The sequence below is a fragment of the Aquarana catesbeiana genome, linkage group LG08 (genome assembly GCF_042186555.1).
Source record: "Aquarana catesbeiana isolate 2022-GZ linkage group LG08, ASM4218655v1, whole genome shotgun sequence".
NCBI classification, from domain to species: domain Eukaryota; kingdom Metazoa; phylum Chordata; class Amphibia; order Anura; family Ranidae; genus Aquarana; species Aquarana catesbeiana.
The window spans coordinates 194,445,351-194,465,135 of record NC_133331.1 but is presented as its reverse complement, the minus strand read 5'-3'; the positions used below and the strand labels follow the sequence as shown (position 1 = coordinate 194,465,135).

General features: G+C 41.7%; 1 protein-coding gene across 1 annotated transcript; it reads left to right on the top strand.

Moving 5' to 3' along the window:
• The first annotated feature begins 13,982 nt into the window (after positions 1 to 13,982).
• On the top strand, positions 13,983 to 17,043 carry LOC141106202 (uncharacterized). Its single transcript, XM_073596750.1, has 3 exons — positions 13,983 to 14,079; positions 14,276 to 15,579; positions 15,916 to 17,043. The coding sequence occupies exons 2-3, from the start codon at positions 15,400 to 15,402 to the stop codon at positions 16,759 to 16,761; spliced, it is 1,026 nt and encodes a 341-aa protein (XP_073452851.1). The 5' UTR covers positions 13,983 to 14,079; positions 14,276 to 15,399; the 3' UTR covers positions 16,762 to 17,043.
• Positions 17,044 to 19,785: the final 2,742 nt, after the last annotated feature.

Sequence of the window (19,785 nt, the reverse complement as noted above, 5' to 3'; positions counted from 1 at the left end):
TACTATACACATATTTGCCCAGCAATGGAAAAATAGGGGTATGATTACGTCCACAGGTAAACTAATCTCACATAGAGATCTTATTCTGGCCCTTCTAGAAAATGTACAGAAACCAACATAAGTGGCTATTTGTAAATGTACAGCACACAGAAAGGGAACAGATCCAATTGCTCTAGGGAATGCACTAACAGACAAGACCGCAAGGGAAGCTACTACAGGACCGCAAAAAACACACATATACTATACAGGTCCCCAAGAGAATGGTGAGGTACGGAAAGCTATTGATAAAACATGGTTATCAGAAATGCAGAAAACATCACCGGCAGGTGAAAAACAAAAGTGGTTATCTAAAGGGGCAACACTGGTCAATGGTATATACACAAGTACAGAAGGTAAACCCATCTTACCTACATCACTATTTAGATATGCTGCGTTATTGAGCCATGGGCAAGCCCATATCTCAAAAGGAGGGATGGTGCAGGTGATCAATAAGGTGTTCACAACATATGGGTTTACGAATGACTCTAGAGATTTATGCCTCACATGTCCGCTTTGTAACAGATACCATGCTCAAGGTGCCCTAAGACCCTTAAGAGGTCATTTCCCACAACCCTCTTATCCCTTTCACACGATATGCATGGATTTTATGATTATTGTTGTTTATAAAGTGGGCGGAAGCTTTTCCTATGGCACACCCAAATGGGCAGTCAGTAGCCAAAGTACTTATTAAAGAGGTGATTCCACTTCATGGGATTCCCTCTGTGATTTACAGTGACAATGGCTCCCATTTTGTAAACCGAACAATACAACAAATTGGTAAATGGTACAATATTGACCTAAAAAAACCACTGTGTCTACCACCCACAATCTGTGGGCACAGTGGAGAGACACAATGGTACTTTAAAGAATAAACTAAGAAAATTGTTGAAGGAAACAGGGAAAAATAAATGGGTTTAGTGTTTGCCAATGGCATTGTTGAGTATAAGAATTACCCCTACTGCTAAAGGACTAACACCGTATGAAATGTTGTATGGTAAACCTTATTATATTCAATAACTAGCCACCGTTCCTCTCCCTAAAGAGGAAATAGACTTGACTTGTATAATAAGAATGTTCTCATAAAATATAACTGGGTCAGAATGTGTAGATGAGAAAAGAGCTATCCTAAGACTATGATGCAAAGTATACCCCCATCAGTACAGGCATTACCAGGAAATTTTACTTGTTTTTCTAAAAATAGTAATGGTACAAATGTTGGCACCCTGTCCCCTGAATACTGTGCAATTACAACCCTTACTACAGACATTAAGTATGAACTAAAATGGTTTCAGGAACAGAAACAGCAATTGGCTGATGTTTGGTGTTTGTGTGGAGATAAGAGACTAAGGCCCAGACTGCCACCTAGATGGGAGGGTAGTTGTGCCCTTACCCGATTGCTGCTTCCCTTTTATATAGTTCCCATGAGTAATGAATCAATGAAACTACCAGGTAAATACTTTTTTTTTTAAACGTATTAAGCGAGAAACACCACAAGGATCATTTGACAATCGAGTGTATATAGGTGTTCCACGAGGAGTTCCAGATGAAATTAAAGCGCAGAATCAAATAACAGCTGGACTCACCTCACTCTTCATATGGGTCCAGCCCAACAAGAACGTCGACTGGATAAACTACATCTACTACAACCAGCAGAGGTTTGTGAATTACACCAGAGATGCTATCAAAGGTATAGCAGCACAATTGGACGCCACCTCTTTGACAGCGTGGCAGAACCGTATAGCGTTGGATATGTTGCTGGCAGAAAGGGGCGGGGTATGCAAAATGTTCGGCACCTTCTGCTGCACTTTTATTCCAAACAATACGGCACCTGATGGAAGTATCACCAAAGCCTTACAAGGCCTACAAATGCTATCCGAAGAATTAGCTGAGAACTCTGGTGTAGAGAACCCCCTGACAGGACTTTTCGGAAAATGGTTTGGTAAATGGGGTGATCTTGCAAAAAGTTTGCTTATCTCTATTGTCATGGCAGCCGCAGTTCTTACATTGTGTGGATGTTGCTGCATTCCCTGTATTAGGGGAATTCTTCAAAGACTGATTGACACATCTTTAACAAAAACTATGCTCCTCCAGAGCGACACGGAACTATACTCGGAACTTGATGATGAATTTACAACTCTCGCTAAGGACTTATCTGTCTAAATGATAATACCTGGTAAAATGAAAAACCTGGAAATTTGAATTATTGACATTATTAGTATAAAAGGGGGGAGATGTTAGAGAAATTATACTTTAAATGTCAGTTATGAAAGACGCCATTTTGATTATCATGGCCTAGAAATAAGTTATAGTGATAATATGGAGTCAGCAATATATATATATATACTCAGCAATATAATATGCTTAGATGTGCAGTTTTGAATTTTTGTGTTGACCTGGGGAGTTTTCAAGTCAGTATCCTGTAAGCATTGTTATATGCAGATAACAGTCTGTAACAGACACTTCCACCTTTCCTGTTGTGTCCAGAATAAAGTTGAAAATACATGAGACTGGGCATTTTAAGACAGGAAAGGGGGGTGTCGGGGGCTTATAAAAAACATGTACCATAGTATTCTCTTCAGAAATGATGAAGGCTGCATGAACGTGTAATTCATTTCTCTTGCATATGCAATAAATATTACCTTGATGCCCGAGGACGGTCTGAGATGGTGAAATTATTTCCCTAACACCAATCTATTAACCTTCTATAAGGAGGTGAGTTGCCATCTAGATAAAGGAAGGCCCGTAGATGTGGTGTATCTGGATTTTGCAAAAGCATTTGACACAGTTCCCCATAAACGTTTACTGTACAAAATAAGGTCCGTTGGCATGGACCATAGGGTGAGTACATGGATTGAAAACTGGCTACAAGGGCGAGTTCAGAGGGTGGTGATAAATGGGGAGTACTCGGAATGGTCAGGGGTGGGTAGTGGGGTTCCCCAGGGTTCTGTGCTGGGACCAATCCTATTTAATTTGTTCATAAACGATCTGGAGGATGGGATAAACAGTTCAATCTCTGTATTTGCGGACAATACTAAGCTAAGCAGGGCAATAACTTCTCCGCAGGATGTGGAAACCTTGCAAAAAGACCTGAACAAATTAATGGGGTGGGCGACTACATGGCAAATGAGGTTCAATGTAGAAAAAAGTAAAATAATGCATTTGGGTGGCAAAAATATGAATGCAATCTATACACATGGTAGGTTAATTGGATCCTGTCTAAATTGTCCCTAGTATGCATGAATGTGAGGTAGGGACCGTAGATTGTAAGCTCCTTGAGGGTAGGGACTGATGTGAATGTACAATGTATATGTAAAGCGCTGCGTAAAATTGACGGCGCTATATAAGTACCTGAAATAAATAAAATAAAAAAAATACATACACTGGGGGGAGAACCTCTGGGGGAATCTAGGATGGAAAAGGACCTGGGGGTCCTAGTAGATGATAGGCTCAGCAATGGTATGCAAGGCCAAGCTGCTGCTAATAAAGCAAACAGAATATTGGCATTAAAAGGGGGATCAACTCCAGAGATAAAACGATAATTCTCCCGCTCTACAAGACTCTGGTCCAGCCGCACCTGGAGAATGCTGTCCAGTTCTGGGCACCAGTCCTCAGGAAGGATGTACTGGAAATGGAGCGAGTACAAAGAAGGGCAACAAAGCTAATAAAGGATCTGGAGGATATTAGTTATGAGGAAAGGTTGCGAGCACTGAACTTATTCTCTCTGGAGAAGAGACGCTTGAGAGGGGATATGATTTCAATATACAAATACTGTACTGGTGACCCCACAATAGGGATAAAACTTTTTCGCAGAAGAGAGTTTAATAAGACTCGTGGCCACTCATTACAATTAGAAGAAAAGAGGTTTAACCTTAAACTACGTAGAGGGTTCTTTACTGTAAGAGCGGCAAGGATGTGGAATTCCCTTCCACAGGCGGTGGTCTCAGCGGGGAGCATTGAAAGCTTCAAGAAACTATTAGATAATCACCTGAATGACCGCAACATACAGGGATATGTAATGTAATACTGACATTTAATCACACACATAGGTTGGACTTGATGGACTTATGTCTTTTTTCAACCTCACCTACTATGTAACTATGTAACTAAGAAAGCAATGTCACCAAGTCTATATAAGGGTATGTAATGAAAATCAAAAAGTTTTATTGAAAATTTTTAATTAGCATGTTGATGATGAAGGGATGAAGCAGGAAGGATGCCCCTCCTGCTAGACTCTCCTTAGGAATATACACTATATTACCAAAAGTATTGGGACACCTGCCTTTACACGCACATGACCTTTAATGGCATCCAAGTCTTAGTCTGTAGGGTTCAATATTGAGTTGGCCCAGCCCTTTGCAGCTATAAAAGCTTCAACTCTTCTGGGAAGGCCGTCCACAAGGTTTAGGAGTGTGTCTATGGGAATGTTTGACCATTCTTCCTGAATTTGTGAGGTCAGACACTGATGTGGACGACAAAACCAGAGAAAATTCCCAGCTCAACTCGCCAACTAGTCTGCTTACCGACTGAATGAACCTGTCTAACAGTCTGCGTTAAAAATAGGGGTTTAGTTATTAGCACACATTTGCAAATGCAGGCATAAGCTGCAGGGCCCCTTCACGACACCCTGTATCACCTGCAGTCCTAACCCTTGCAAATTTATGAGCGTCTCCAACAGTGGAAGCACATGCATTCTAATGGATAAATAGAGGGCAGGTGGACGAGAAGGCCTGGCTCGCAGTCTCCGCTCTAATTCATCCCAAAGGTGTTCTATCGGGTTGAGGTCAGGACTCTGTGCAAGCCAGACAAGTACCTCCACCCCAAAATCACTAATCCATGTCTTTATGGACCTTGCTTTGTGCACTGGTGCGCAGTCATGATGGAACAGGAAGGGGCCATCCCCAAACTGTTCCCACAAAGTTGGGAGCATGAAATTGTCCAAAATGTCTTGGTATGCTGACATCCTAAGAGTTCCCTTCACTGGAACTAAGGGGCCAAGCCCAACCCCTGAAAAACAACCCCAACACCATAATCCCCCCTCCACCAAATGATTTGGATCAGTGTACAAAGCAAGATCCATTAGGACATAGATGAGCAAGTTTTGGGTGGAGGAACTTGACTGGCCTGCACAGAGGCCTGACTTCAACCTGACAGAACACCTTTAGGATGAATTAGAGCGGAGACTGTGAGCCAGGCCTTCTCATCCAACATCAGTGCCTGACCTCACAAATGCACTTCTGGAAGAATGGTCAAACATTCCCATAGACACCCTCCTAAACCTAGTGGGTAACCTTCCCAGAAGAGTTGAAGCTGTTATAGCTGCAAAGGGCGGAGCCAACTCAATATTGAACCTTACGGACTAAGACTGGGATATATATATATATATATATATATACACACACACACACACGGGTGGAAAGTATTTTGGGGGGGACCTCCATGTCCTGTTATTGGTGTCTTGGTATGCTGACATCTTCACTGGAACTAAGGGGCCAAGCCCAACCCCTAAAAAAACAACCCCCCCACCATAATCCCCCCCACCAATCCTTACACTTGGCACAATGCAGTCAGGTAATTACCGTTCTCCTGGCAACCACCAAACACAGACCCATCCATTGGATTGGCAGACAGAGAAGTGTGACACCAGAGGACACGCCTCCTCCGCTCTGAGTCCGGTTGCGGCGTGCATTGCACTCGGTGATGGAAGATCGGACGCTGGAAGTTGTTATAGCTCCAAAGGGCGGAGCCAACCCAATATTGAACCCTATGGACTGAGACTGGGAGGCCGTTGAAGTTCATGTGCGTGTGTAAAGGCAGGCGTCCCAATACTTTTGGTAATATAGTGTATGTAGGTTGGCATGAAAGCATTCCTCTGGAAAAAACCACAATGACAATTATATGTATGAATGAAAGAGGTAATAGCAAATCAAAGTAGCACTACAATGTCAGAAGTAACAAAAGGTAAATAAAGGGGGGGGTCACACTAATTTCTGGGTCTAGCATTGTCAGGGGAATGGGGCTGGACACCCATTTATGTCATAGTTCATCCAAGAGATGAGGTTTCTTCCTAAGTCCAATAATAAGCTTATACAAAGGCGGACTATCATTTATCAGTTGAGGCCAGGTGGTCAGAGTAGGACGAGTAGTTCCTTTCCAAGACAGAAGTACAGTCTTCTTGGCAATGAAGTACATACAGTGCCTTGCAAAAGTATTCACCCCCCTTTGCATTTTTCCTGTTTTGTTGCCTCACAACCTGGAATTAACATGGATTGTTTGAGGATTTGCATCATTTCATTTACAGAACATGCCCACAACTTGGAAGATTTTTAAAAAATTTTTTATTGTGAAGCAAACAACAAATAGGACAAAATAGCAGAAAAAGTCAATGTGCAAAACTATTCACCCCCCTAAAGTCAATACTTTGTAGAGCCACCTATCACAGCTCCAAGTCGCTTTGGATAAGTCTCTATGAACTTGCCACATCTTACCACTGGGATTTTTACCCATTCCTCCTACAAAACTGCTCCAGCTCCTTCAAGTTGGATGGTTTTGCGCTTGTGAACAGCAATCTTTAAGTCTGACCACAGATTTTCTATTGGATTGAGGTCTGGGCTTTGACTAGGCCATTCCAACACATTTACATGTTTCCCCTTAAACCACTCAAGTGTTGCTTTAGCAGTGTGTTTGGGGTCATTGTCCTGCTGGAAGGTGAACCTCCGTCCTAGCCTCAAATCACACAAAGAGTGCTACAGGTTTTGTTCAAGAATATCCTTGTATTTAGCACCATCTATCTTTCCCTCCACTCTGACCAGTTTCCCAGTCCCGACTGCTGAAAAACATCCCCCCAGCATGATGCTGCCACCACGTTTCACAGTGGGCATGGTATTCTTTGGGTGATGTGATGTGTTGGGTTTGCCCCAGACATAGCGTTTTCTCTGGTGGCCAAAAAGTTCAGTTTTAGTCTCATCAGACCAGAGCACCTTCCTCCATACATTTTGGGAGTCTCCCACATGCCTTTTCCCAAACTCAAAACGTGCCATTTAGTTTTTTGCTGAAAGTAATGTCTTTCTTCTGGCCACTCTGCCATAAAGCCCAACTCTATGGAGCGTACGGCTTATTGTGGTCCTATGTACAGATACTCCAGTCTCTGCTGTGGAACTCTGCAGCTCCTCCAGGGTTACCTTAGGTCTCTGTGCTGCCTCTCTGATTAATGCCCTCCTTGCCCGGTCCGTGAGTTTTGGTGTGCGGCCGTCTCTTGGCAGGTTGGCTGTTGTGCCATGTTCTTTCCATTTGGTTATGATAGATTTGATGGTGCTCCTAGGGATCATCTAAGATTTGGATATTTTTTTATAACCTAACCCTGACTTGTACTTCTCAACAACATTGTCCCTTACTTGTTTGGAGAGTTCCTTGGTCTTCATGGCAGTGTTTGGTTAGTGGTGCCTCTTGTTTAGGTGTTGCAGCCTCTGGGGCCTTTCAGAAAAGTGTGTCTATGTAATGACAGGTCATGTGACACTTAGATTGCACACAGGTGGACATCATTTCACTAATTATGTGACTTCTGAAGGTAATTGGTTGCACCAGAGCTTTTTATTGGCTCCATAACAAAGGGGGTGAATACATACGCACATGACAATTATCCGTTTTTTATTTCTGAAAAATAGTTTTATGTATATATTTTTCTAATTTTACTTCACCAACTTAGACTATTGTGTTCTGATCCATCACATATAATTCATATTAAAAAAAACATTGAGCTAAAAGCTGTAATGTAAAAAAATAGGTAAAAAGCCAAGGGGGTGAATACTTTTGCAAGGCACAGAGAATCCTCCATAGAGATCTATGGGGACATGCTGGGACTTGTAGTTCATACAGAGAATCCTCCATAGAGGTCTATGGGGACATGCTGGGACTTGTAGTTCATACAAAGAATCCTCCATAGAGGTCTATGGGGACATGCTGGGACTTGTAGTTCATACAAAGAATCCTCCATAGAGGTCTATGGGGACATGCTGGGACTTGTAGTTCATACAGACAATCCTCCGTAGAGGTCTATGGGGACATGCTGGGACTTGTAGTTCATACAGAGAATCCTCCATAGAGATCTATGGGGACATGCTGGGACATGTAGTTCATACACAGAGAATCCACCATAGAAGTCTATGGGGACATGCTGGGACATGTAGTTCATACACAGAGAATCCTCCATAGAGCTTTATGGGGGACATGCTGGGACATGTAGTTCATACAGAGAATCCTCCATAGAGGTCTATGGGGAAATGCTGGGACATGTAGTTCATACAGAGAATCCTCCATAGAGGTCTATGGGGACATGCTGGGACTTGTAGTTCATACAGACAATCCTCCGTAGAGGTCTATGGGGACATGCTGGGACTTGTAGTTCATACAGAGAATCCTCCATAGAGGTCTATGGGGACATGTTGGGACTTGTAGTTCATACAAAGAATCCTCCATAGAGGTCTATGGGGACATGCTGGGAGTTACTATACTATACTGTACATGGACAGAATTTGCACTAAGCCAACATTTCTGTATTAAAAATCCTTTCTTTTTTTTTATTGATCATTATCATGAAAATTAAAAGAAAGAAATGCTTGAAATATAACACAGTCTGTGTGTAAGACATTTATATAAAATATATGAGTTTCACTTTTTGAATTGAATTACTGAAATAAATTAACTTTTTGAGGATATTCTAGATTTTTGACAGGCACCTGTAATCAATAAAGTGTATTTTTGGTCAAAACCTTATTTTTTTTTGTTTTTGTATCGATAAAGTTGAATTTAAAAAAAAAAATAATTGAAAAGTGTAAAAAATATATATTTAAATGAAATAAAATAAAAATAAATTGTTTCTCAGATGTGCACAATTATTAAATCTTGACTTTTTTGGGTATCTATTTACTCATCTTAACCTCATGTCTTATATTTAAAAAAAAAAAAAGTAGGTATTATATGGTGTTTGTGTGCACTAAAATGCATTTGTGTCTTTACTGTTAAAAAAAAAATGCATTTGTGTATTTTTTTTCCCTGAAAATTTGCATTTAATAAACAGCTGCACGAATATCGTGTGACGTAAAATATGGCAACAACCAACATTTAATTCTCCAGGGTCGCTCCTTTCAGAAAATATATCATGTTTGGCTATTATAAGCCATTTTTCTAGCTAAAAAACATCTTTATTGTAACAAGTGTGTGAGAAATGTCAAAACTGTCTCTGGCAGCGAAGGGTTAACAGGTTTACAAATTTGAATTTTTTGTGTTAGAAAAAAAAAAAAATCTCATGTGACATGACCGTGTATACATATGTCAGTTTTTCAGTTAGAAAAAAATAAATAAAAAATGATTACATCTTGTCTTTTTGGGTATCTATTTACTCATCTCAACCTCATATTTTATATTTTATAAAAATTATAATAATAATTATTATCATAAGACATTTTTCTAGCTAAAAAACATGTTTATTTTAATGTGTGTGAGAAGTGTCAAAAATGTCTCTGGGCAGCGAAGGGTAAACTTGTCAGGTGGAAAAAAAAAGAGGCCATGTGACATGCCCATATATGGGCATGTCACATGCCCATTTAATGTGTGTGAGAAGTGTCAAAATTGTCTCTGGGCAGCGAAGGGTTAACTTGTCAGGTGGAAAAAAAAAGAGGCCATGTGACATGCCCATATATGGTCATTGATGATGTCATTGATGATGTCACATTCCTGACATAAGGAGCTCTGGTGGCAGTTGGGCTCACTCACAGAATTTCTCTTGTAGGGAAAGGACGTGAGATCTGTTGCTCTGAGACACGTTGCTTATTATTTTATAATTGGCTCGTTTTCATAGTGACAGAAGTGCGATTAAGTCAGCGGATCTTCTGTTTATCATCAAAGGAGATCCAAATATGCAATCAAAAATGGTTGCAACCTTACCATCAGAAAACCAGCCCCCCGCACAGCCCAAAGCCCCTCGTAGGGGGGTGTGTAAGGGTATCAGGCGGGGGTTCAGGGCAGTTCTTAATACCATCTGCCCCTGTATTCATCTAAAATCCCGACAGAGACACCCAGAAGGTATGTAGGATTTCATTCAATTATAATGCTTTCAGAAAATATTTCATATTTGGCTATTATAAGCCATTTAAATAGCTAAAAAACATGTTTATTGTAACAAGTGTGTGAGAAATGTCAAAACTGTCTCTGGCAGTGAAAGGTTAACAGATTTACAAATTTAAATTTTTTGTCAGTTAGAAAAAAAAAAAAGTCATGTGACATGGCCATCTACATATTTGAATTGTTTGTCAGTTAGAAAGAAAAAAAAAATATTAATATCTTGACTTTTTGGGTATCTACTCATCTCAACCTCATGTTTTAAAAAAAAAACTAGGTATTATGTGGTGTTTGTGTGCGCTAAAATGCATTTAAGTGTATTTTTTCCCTGAAAATTTGCATTTCATAAACAGCTGCGCGAATATCGTGTGACATAAAATAGGGCAACAACCACCATTTAATTCTCCAGGGTCGCTGCTTTCAGAAAATATATCATGTTTGGCTATTAGAAGCCATTTTTCTAGCTAAAAAACATCTTTATTGTAACAAGTGTGTGAGAAATGTCAAAACTGTCCCTGGCAGCGAAGGGTTAACAGGTTTACAAATTTGAATTTTTTGTCAGTTAGAAAAAAAAAAAAAAAAAAAAAAGCTCATGTGACATGACCGTGTATACATATGTCAGTTTTTCAGTTAGAAAAAAATAAATAAAAAATTATTAAATCTTGTCTTTTTGGGTATCTATTTACTGATCTCAACCTCATATTTTATATTTTATAAAAATTATAATAATAATTATTATCATAAGACATTTTTCTAGCTAAAAAACATGTTTATTTTAATGTGTGTGAGAAATGTCAAAACTGTCCCTGGGCAGCGAAGGGTTAACTTGTCAGGTGGAAAAAAAAAGAGGCCATGTGACATGCCCATATATGGTCATTGATGATGTCATTGATGATGTCACGATCCTGATATCAGGAGCTCTGGCGGCAGTTGGGCTCACTCACAGAATTTCTCTTGTAGGGAAAGGACGTGAGATCTGTTGCTCTGAGACACGTCGCTTATTATTTTATAATTGGCTCGTTTTCATAGTGACAGAAGTGCGATTAAGTCAGCGGATCTTCTGTTTATCATCAAAGGAGATCCAAATATGCAATCAAAAATGGTTGCAACCTTACCATCAGAAAACCAGCCCCCCGCACAGCCCAAAGCCCCTCGTAGGGGGGTGTGTAAGGGTATCAGGCGGGGGTTCAGGGCAGTTCTTAACACCATCTGCCCCTGTATTCATCTAAAATCCCGACAGAGACACCCAGAAGGTATTTAGGATTTCATTCAAGAAACTGGATATACATACACATATATATATATATATATATATATATATATATATATACACATATACACACATATATATATATATTATATATATATAATCAAATCTAATCTCAGCTCACTCCTTCAGATGGCAGTTGGCCGATCTGCTCAGATGGCAGTTGGCCAGCTGGAGACATGAATCAGGTGTGAGGGAGGAATGCCCCAATCTCATTGGCTGCCCAATATGAAGGAGAACACACAACAGACCCATCACAATTTTGAATTATAAATGTAAAAGCAAAGTGTATATATACATACATACATACATACACACACATACATATATATATATATATATATATATACATACATACATACATACATATATACATATATATATATATATATATATATATATATACATACATACATACATATATATATATACACACATACATACACACACACACACATATATATATATATATATATATATATATATATATATATATATATATATATATATATATATATATATATATATATATTTATATATATATAGAAGCACATACAGTATATATATATATATGATATAGATATATCTATATGTCTGACTATGTGACTGTAGAGCATGAGAAAAGTTCAGATCGCACCCTTGCTGCATAACTAATGTAATAATATAGAGAATAAATACAGAATACTGGGATCATTATTATTTAGGATTTATCAGAATAATGAAAATGAATTGAGAGGAAGCATCATTACAGAACAAGAAAATATATTTTAATGTCCTCAGATTTGTATATTATAAAACAGAAAGAATTAAATGTTGTTTTTTTTTCTCTCTCCAGGAGAATATGATCCATCATCTCCCAGTGTCACCTCCCCCACCTTGGAGGGGGAGAACAACCCACTGGTTCCATCCGCCAGTGAGGATGAGGCAACACCGGTTATGACTGTGGAGGACCAACCAAGTGCAGTCTCCCCATCTACCATCGAGGGTGAGCAAACTGCACTGGTTCCATCCACCAGTCAGGATGAGGCAACACCGGCTATGACTGTGGAGGACCAACCAAGTGCAGTCTCCCCATCTACCATCGAGGGTGAGCAAACTGCACTGGTTCCATCCACCAGTGAGGATGAGGATGAGGCAACCATAGTATCTCTGACTGTGGAAGGCCATCAATATCCAGTCATCCCATCCACAAAGGACAGTGAGGATACTCCATTGGCTACCACCACCAGTGAGAGTATAATTAAATTGGACACAGCAATGGAGGACCAGCAAAGTATCATCTCTTCAGAGATCGTGGAGGGTGAAAACCCACAGGCTCCATCCACCAGTGAGATGAAACTGGATACAGTTAATGAGAACCAGCAAAATTCACTCACTCCTTCTAATGATGAGGTTGAAAACAAATGTTGGGCAGCATTTGCCGACTTCATAAAGCAAAAAGAACCATCAAACTGCAAAATGAGTGAATCACCACCTCTGGTCCCTTCATTGCCTGTGCAGGGTCCACCTCCATCCATCCCCACCATGAACAAGAAGACATCTGAACTGGTCCCACCCAGTATCAGGAAACTATATGTCGAAACCTTCACCTTCCATAAGGTTCTTGGAGAGGGGAGCTTTGGGAAAGTGGTGTTGGCCACCCATCCAGCCACTGACCAAAAGCTGGCGGTGAAGTTCATCTCAAAGAGAAAACTACTGAGATCTGGACCCTCTCTTGCGCTCACAGAAAGATGTATTCTGGAAGAAGGCAGAGAGTGCCCATACATCACCCATATATATGGATCTTTCCAAACAAAGGTAAGTATTTTAATCTCCCAATTTCTTCTTCTCTTTCCTGTACTGCGCTCCACTATTGATCCAGACCCCCTACAATAGTTATGCAAATGGTGACTTTTTTGGGAGTCAAAACTTACACAAGGCTAAGCATCCCCCTGCACCATGAGATGACAATGTTCAGACCTGTCATCTAGTCCTTCAGCCACTAAGTACTAAATTGGAGGAGGCAGAAGAAAGCTTCACTTGTGTCCCACATCAGGCTCTTCTGAGTGTTCTGGCTGTAGATCAGGGTAATGCAGTAAAGGTGAGAGAAGAAGTCTCTAGAGTGCTTCCTACAAGGCTGGAGCTTTGTGACACAAACTGTACAGAGTAGAGGCTTTCCTTCAAGAAACCATATACTGAGAGGCTGCCATTACTGACTTTAGACATTACTAGTTTCCTGGCTGTCTCTGGCCTTAAAACTTTGAGTCACTGAGTCAGAACACGTCTACAACTGGCTAGACAGGAGAAGTCAGGACTCCTGATTGACATACATCTTCCAGGATGGGAAGCCAAAATATAGAAGCCATTGGGCCACCATAATAACCAGACAAAACTAGTATTGTGGTAATGATCATCCAGCAATGGCGGTCTACTATTCTTCTCTGTCCGGTTTTCCAGAGTTCCCCCCAAGGAAGCATTTAGTTAAGATGCCACACTGCACTCTCTGCTGGTGTGCGGGTCTTCATATATTCCTTCACAAAGTGAAAACTTCAATGTCTATAACGTAACCTGTTTTTCTTATTTTCACAGAATCATCTGGCCTTTGTTATGGAGTATCTGAGCGAAGGAGATCTCGCCGAATTCATAAGATATTCAGCTCCATTTCCGCTGGACATCTTAAGGTAAGTTTGATGTCGGGGTCACTTTGGAGTCGGGGGAGGCTGACCACTGAGGACAGGCAGTGACCTAGCCAGGCCCCTCCAGCTGATCCCGTCCATCTATACCCCTATGTACTATAGGGAGAAGTTACTTTATCTTTACCATTAACTGATCTGTGATGATTTTTGATGCTAATCCATGTATTTCTTTCTCCATCAGAAACCTAACAGCGGAAATTATTTGCTGCCTGCAATTCCTGCACGCCAGAGAGATCGTTCACAGAGATCTGAAGCCGGAAAACATCCTCTTAGACGAAGATGGCCACGCCAGAGTTGCGGATTTTGGATTGTCAGCGAAGGGAGTCACCGAGTCTAAGAGAACTAACGGAATTGTAGGGACACCAATCTACATGGCCCCAGAAGTAAGTATGAACCCGATATCAGACTTAATTATAACATTTATCAAGATATACCAATTATTATGATTGGATATAGAGAAGAGATAAAGGGGTGCTCCACTTCCACTAAATGGAGAATGTTTCCACTGGTGCCCCCGGTTGCTTTTAGTGGGTTTCCAGGCCAGAACAATATCCCCAACAAAAGCTGGGAAGTTCTGAGTCATGGAGCAGTGTTGGGGCTTCTTTGTAGGGGACATTGAGGCTGAGTGTAGATGGATTCATCTGCCTGGCCCATTTCACACATATGAATGCGGTAAAACCTCCAGTAACTGCTCACCCACTGTTTCCCTTCTCCTCTTTAACATGGGGAGCGCTTGTGAACATTGAGCTATTGGGGTCAGTATACCTTCATCCACCTACTTTAAATGGGGCAATTAAAGGGCACCTCTAGGCAAAGCCCTAGACTGTTTAACCCCTTTCTATTCTATCCAACGTTTAAAAAAAAAAAAAGGTTTTGACTATTCTTGCCCTTTAAGCCCCACCTCCAATATTCGCAAGCTCCACTTCAGTTTGATGCCGTTTCATTGCAATTTTAGTCATGCATGAGCTTTATACATCACATATGTCACTATGTTATCATCTCTGTCCTCTGCCTGGTCTGACAATGTGCTCATCCCTTTTTCTCTTATGTTTCTTCAGGTCTTGCAAGAAATGGATTATTTCAGCATGGTTGACTATTTCTCCCTTGGAGTTATAGTATACGAGATGGCGTTTGGCAAACATCCCTTCATCACCAGTACTGACGACTGGGAACAAATAAAGATGAAAATGATTTATATGGAGCCCGATTTTGAGGAGGGTATGGACCCTGACCTCCATAACCTCTTAGTTAGGGTAAGTTACAGAGAGCCTCAGCTCCTCTATTGCTCAGATATTGTTATTGGTCATGCAGCATCTCTTTATATTTCATTCTCATATATTTCATTCTTCATTACAGCTTCTGTGGAAAGACCAAGAGGGCCGAAACCATCTAGTCAGTGACATCAGGAGCCATCCGTTCTTCAAGACTATCGACTGGGCAGAGTTAGAGGGAAGAAAGTCAGACGAGCCACCTGAATCTGAACCAGTAAGTATACAGATAATGGAGTCCAAACACATTGGAGGGGGAGGGGAGATTTTCAGCAGCAGGCTCTTCCCCATCTAAGACATTTGTTTTACCAGACTTTTCAGACCAGTGTATATGAATTTGTGATCACTATACAATCATACGGCCTGGTCTGAATGATTTCTGTTTAGTATTGGAGATGATTATTGTGTATGTCATCTGACCACTAGAGGGAGCTAGGGTGGAAGGAGCGTGCTTGGTGAAATCTGCTGCACCTCGGGGGTGGGGTTCACCATACTTTGTTACCATTCTCTGTATCAATTAGAAATAGTAATGAATGTCTTTTTCTCTTTCTAGATTTATGAGGAACCATCAAATAACAGCATGCCATTGAATGAATTTATCAAAACCCTGGACCGGGAGGCTCCAATATCACCATATGAGCAGGAGTATTTCACAGGCTTTTCATACATGAGCGACAGTTTGATGATGTCACCAATGGAGTTATTTTCACCTCCACCATCATCGCCAGAGAAGCCTAATTTCGCTGACTGTAGTGATGAGAGTGAGCTTCAGAGGGAGGAACCAATGGACTGGGATCCAATATTATCATTGAAGATCCAGAGACCAGTACCGACTCCAATGGAGAACCATTATAAAGATGCTCTTCAACAATTGGCAGAGCTAATGGTCGTTTATCAGCCACCACCAGCGGTCAGACAGGAGAATCTCTTCACACCCTGGCCAATGCATTACGAGGAGGCTCATAAGAACCCAAAAGAGCCTGAGGAGCCTAATAATATCTATGACTTTGGCTACAAGAGAGTTAGTCAGATTCAGCAGCCACCTCAGGACTTCTTCCCAATGGCATACAACCAGGAGAATCTCTTTACACCGTGGCCGATGTACCATGAAGAAGCTCATAACAACCTCATAGAGCCAGAGGAGCAGAATAATATCTATGACTTTGGCTGCAAGAGAGTTAGTCAGATTCAGGAGCCACCACAGGACTTCTTCCCAACGGCATACAGCCAGGAGAATCTCTTTACACCATGGCCGATGTACCATGAAGAGGCTCATAACAACGTCATAGAGCCAGAGGCGCAGCAACACCTATGCGACATATTTCTACCACCAGAGAGACAGGACAGTGGACTTACACCCTGGCCCTGTATTATGAGGAGGCTCATGACAACATCATAGAGCCAAATGTTCAGTTTTTCCCAATTGCCTAAGTCTAGTTCACACCCCTTCAGGCTGGGCGCACATGAGCCAGTTTTTATCAGTGTGCTTTTCTTATATTTGTGTGCTTTTCTTATATTTGTGTGGTTTTCTTATATTTGTGTGCTTTTCTTATATTCATGTGCGTTTCTTATATTCGCCTGCTTTGGTGGTGACACAGGCTGCTGCATTTGGTGTAAGCTGCAGCATTTGGTGGTGACATAAGCTGCTGCATTTGGTGGTGACATAAGTTGCAGCATTTGATGGTGAGATAGGCTGCAGCATTTGGTGGTGACATAAGCTGCAGCATTTGGTGGTGACATAAGCTGCAGCATTTGGTGGTGACATAAGCTGCTGCACTTGGTGGTGACATAAGTTGCAGCATTTGATGGTGAGATAGGCTGCAGCATTTGGTGGTGACATAAGCTGCAGCATTTGGTGGTGACATAAGCTGCTGCACTTGGTGGTGACATAAGTTGCAGCATTTGATGGTGAGATAGGCTGCAGCATTTGGTGGTGACATAAGCTGCAGCATTTGGTGGTGACATAAGTTGCAGCATTTGGTGGTGACATAGGCTGCAGCATTTGGTGGTGACATAAGCTGCTGCACTTGGTGGTGACATAGGTTGCAGCATTTGATGGTGAGATAGGCTGCAGCATTTGGTGGTGACATAAGCTGTAGCATTTGGTGGTGACATAAGCTGCTGCACTTGGTGGTGACATAAGTTGCAGCATTTGATGGTGAGATAGGCTGCAGCATTTGGTGGTGACATAAGCTGCAGCATTTGGTGGTGACATAAGCTGCTGCATTTGGTGGTGACATAAGTTGCAGCATTTGATGGTGAGATAGGCTGCAGCATTTGGTGGTGACATAAGCTGCAGCATTTGGTGGTGACATAAGCTGCAGCATTTGGTGGTGACATAAGCTGCTGCATTTGGTGGTGACATAAGTTGCAGCATTTGATGGTGAGATAGGCTGCAGCATTTGGTGGTGACATAAGCTGCAGCATTTGGTGGTGACATAAGCTGCTGCATTTGGTGGTGACATAAGTTGCAGCATTTGATGGTGAGATAGGCTGCAGCATTTGGTGGTGACATAAGCTGCAGCATTTGGTGGTGACATAAGCTGCTGCATTTGGTGGTGACATAAGTTGCAGCATTTGGTGGTGACATAAGCTGCAGCATTTGGTGGTGACATAAGCTGCAGCATTTGGTGGTGACATAAGCTGCAGCATTTGGTGGTGACATAAGCTGCTGCATTTGGTGGTGACATAAGCTGCAGCATTTGGTGGTGACATAAGCTGCAGCATTTGGTGGTGACATAAGCTGCAGCATTTGGTGGTGACATAAGCTGCAGCATTTGGTGGTGACATAAGCTGCAGCATTTGGTGGTGACATAAGCTGCTGCATTTGGTGGTGACATAAGCTGCTGCATTTGGTGGTGACATAAGCTGCAGCATTTGGTGGTGACATAGGTTGCAGCATTTGGTGGTGACATAAGCTGCAACATTTGGTGGTGACATAAGCTGCAGCATTTGGTGGTGACATAAGCTGCAGCATTTGGTGGTGACATAAGCTGCAGCATTTGGTGGTGACATAAGCTGCTGCATTTGGTGGTGACATAAGCTGCAGCATTTGGTGGTGACATAAGCTGCAGCATTTGGTGGTGACACATGCTGCTGCATTTGGTGGGGACACATGCTGCTGCTTTTGGTGGTGACACATGCTGCTGCTTTTGGTGGTGACATGCCTCGGGCGGTGATGTCATAAGGGGCGGGGAAAGAAAGAAAGAAAGAAAGAAAGAAAGAAAGAAAGAAAGAAAGAAAGAAAAAGAAAAAGAAAAAGAAAGAAAGAAAGAAAGAAAGAAAGAAAGAAAGAAAGAAAGAAAGAAAGAAAAAGAAAGAAAAAAAGAAAGAAAAAAAAAGAAAAAGAAAGAAAGAAAGAAAGAAAGAAAGAAAGGAGTACACAGAGCCTCCTTTCCTCCCTCTCTCCCCAGCACATAGAGACACTTCTAATCCTTTACCTGCTATCCAGCTTGAATCCATTGGTACTTCACCTGCTGCCCAGCCAGATTCCACTGATCCTTTACCCGCTGACCAGCCTGACTTCATGGATACGCCACCAGCTATCAAATCTGGTGCCACTGATCTTCTACTGTTCATGCTGACACTACTAATCCTTTACCTGCTATCCAGCTTGAATCCATTGTTATTTAACCTGTTGCCCAGCCATATGCCACTGATCCTTTATCTGCTGACAAGCCTGATGTTGCTTATATACCACCTGCTGCCCAGTCTGCCTCTGCTAGTTTTGTGCCTGCTGCCCAGTCAGTCTCTGGTACTAGGGTCAAGATATCACCAACTCCAGAGGTCTAATACCTCTGCATCTCCATGCATGTTGCATGCCTGGCATGGGTTACCCGTTTGGTCCAAGATTCCTGTAGTCAACTTTCATGCGCCATTTGCTTAGGTTGTGTCAAAGCCTGGTGGTCCAGATTTCTGCTTTTTATTCACAGCTCCAGTAGTAGAGGTGTTCGGGGTAAGGGCAGAGTTCCATCTGAATTTTGTCCTGGTGTAATGTGTGCCTTTGCGATTCCAAGAGTGTTCGGGGACCTTTGCTGTGGAACCAATGTCTTGAAAAGACCTGGGTGACTGTTAAAATACACTTACAGCTCCAGTAGTAGAGGTGTTCTGGGTAAGGGCAGATTTCTATCTAAAGTTCGGCCTGATCCAGTTGTAATGTGTGCCCCTGCCACTCCAAGGGCATTAGGGGACCTTTTCTGGGGAACCAATGTCTTGGTAAGACCTGGGTGACTGTTAAAATATACTTAAACTTACAGCTCCAGTAGTAGAGGTGTTCTGGGTAAGGGCAGATTTCTATCTAAAGTTTGGCCTGATCCAGTTGTAATGTGTGCCCCTGCCACTCCAAGGGCATTAGGGGACCTTTTCTGGGGAACCAATGTCTTGGTAAGACCTGGGTGACTGTTAAAATATACTTACACTTACA

What these genes read in the sequence shown, in the direction of transcription:
- LOC141106202 (XM_073596750.1), top strand. Translation starts at nt 15,400, where the DNA reads ATGCAGCATCTCTTTATATTTCATTCTCATATATTTCATTCTTCATTA. An exon ending in AGCCACCTGAATCTGAACCA is followed by an intron (nt 15,580 to 15,915) that starts GTAAGTATACAG and finishes TTCTCTTTCTAG; the next exon opens with ATTTATGAGGAACCATCAAA.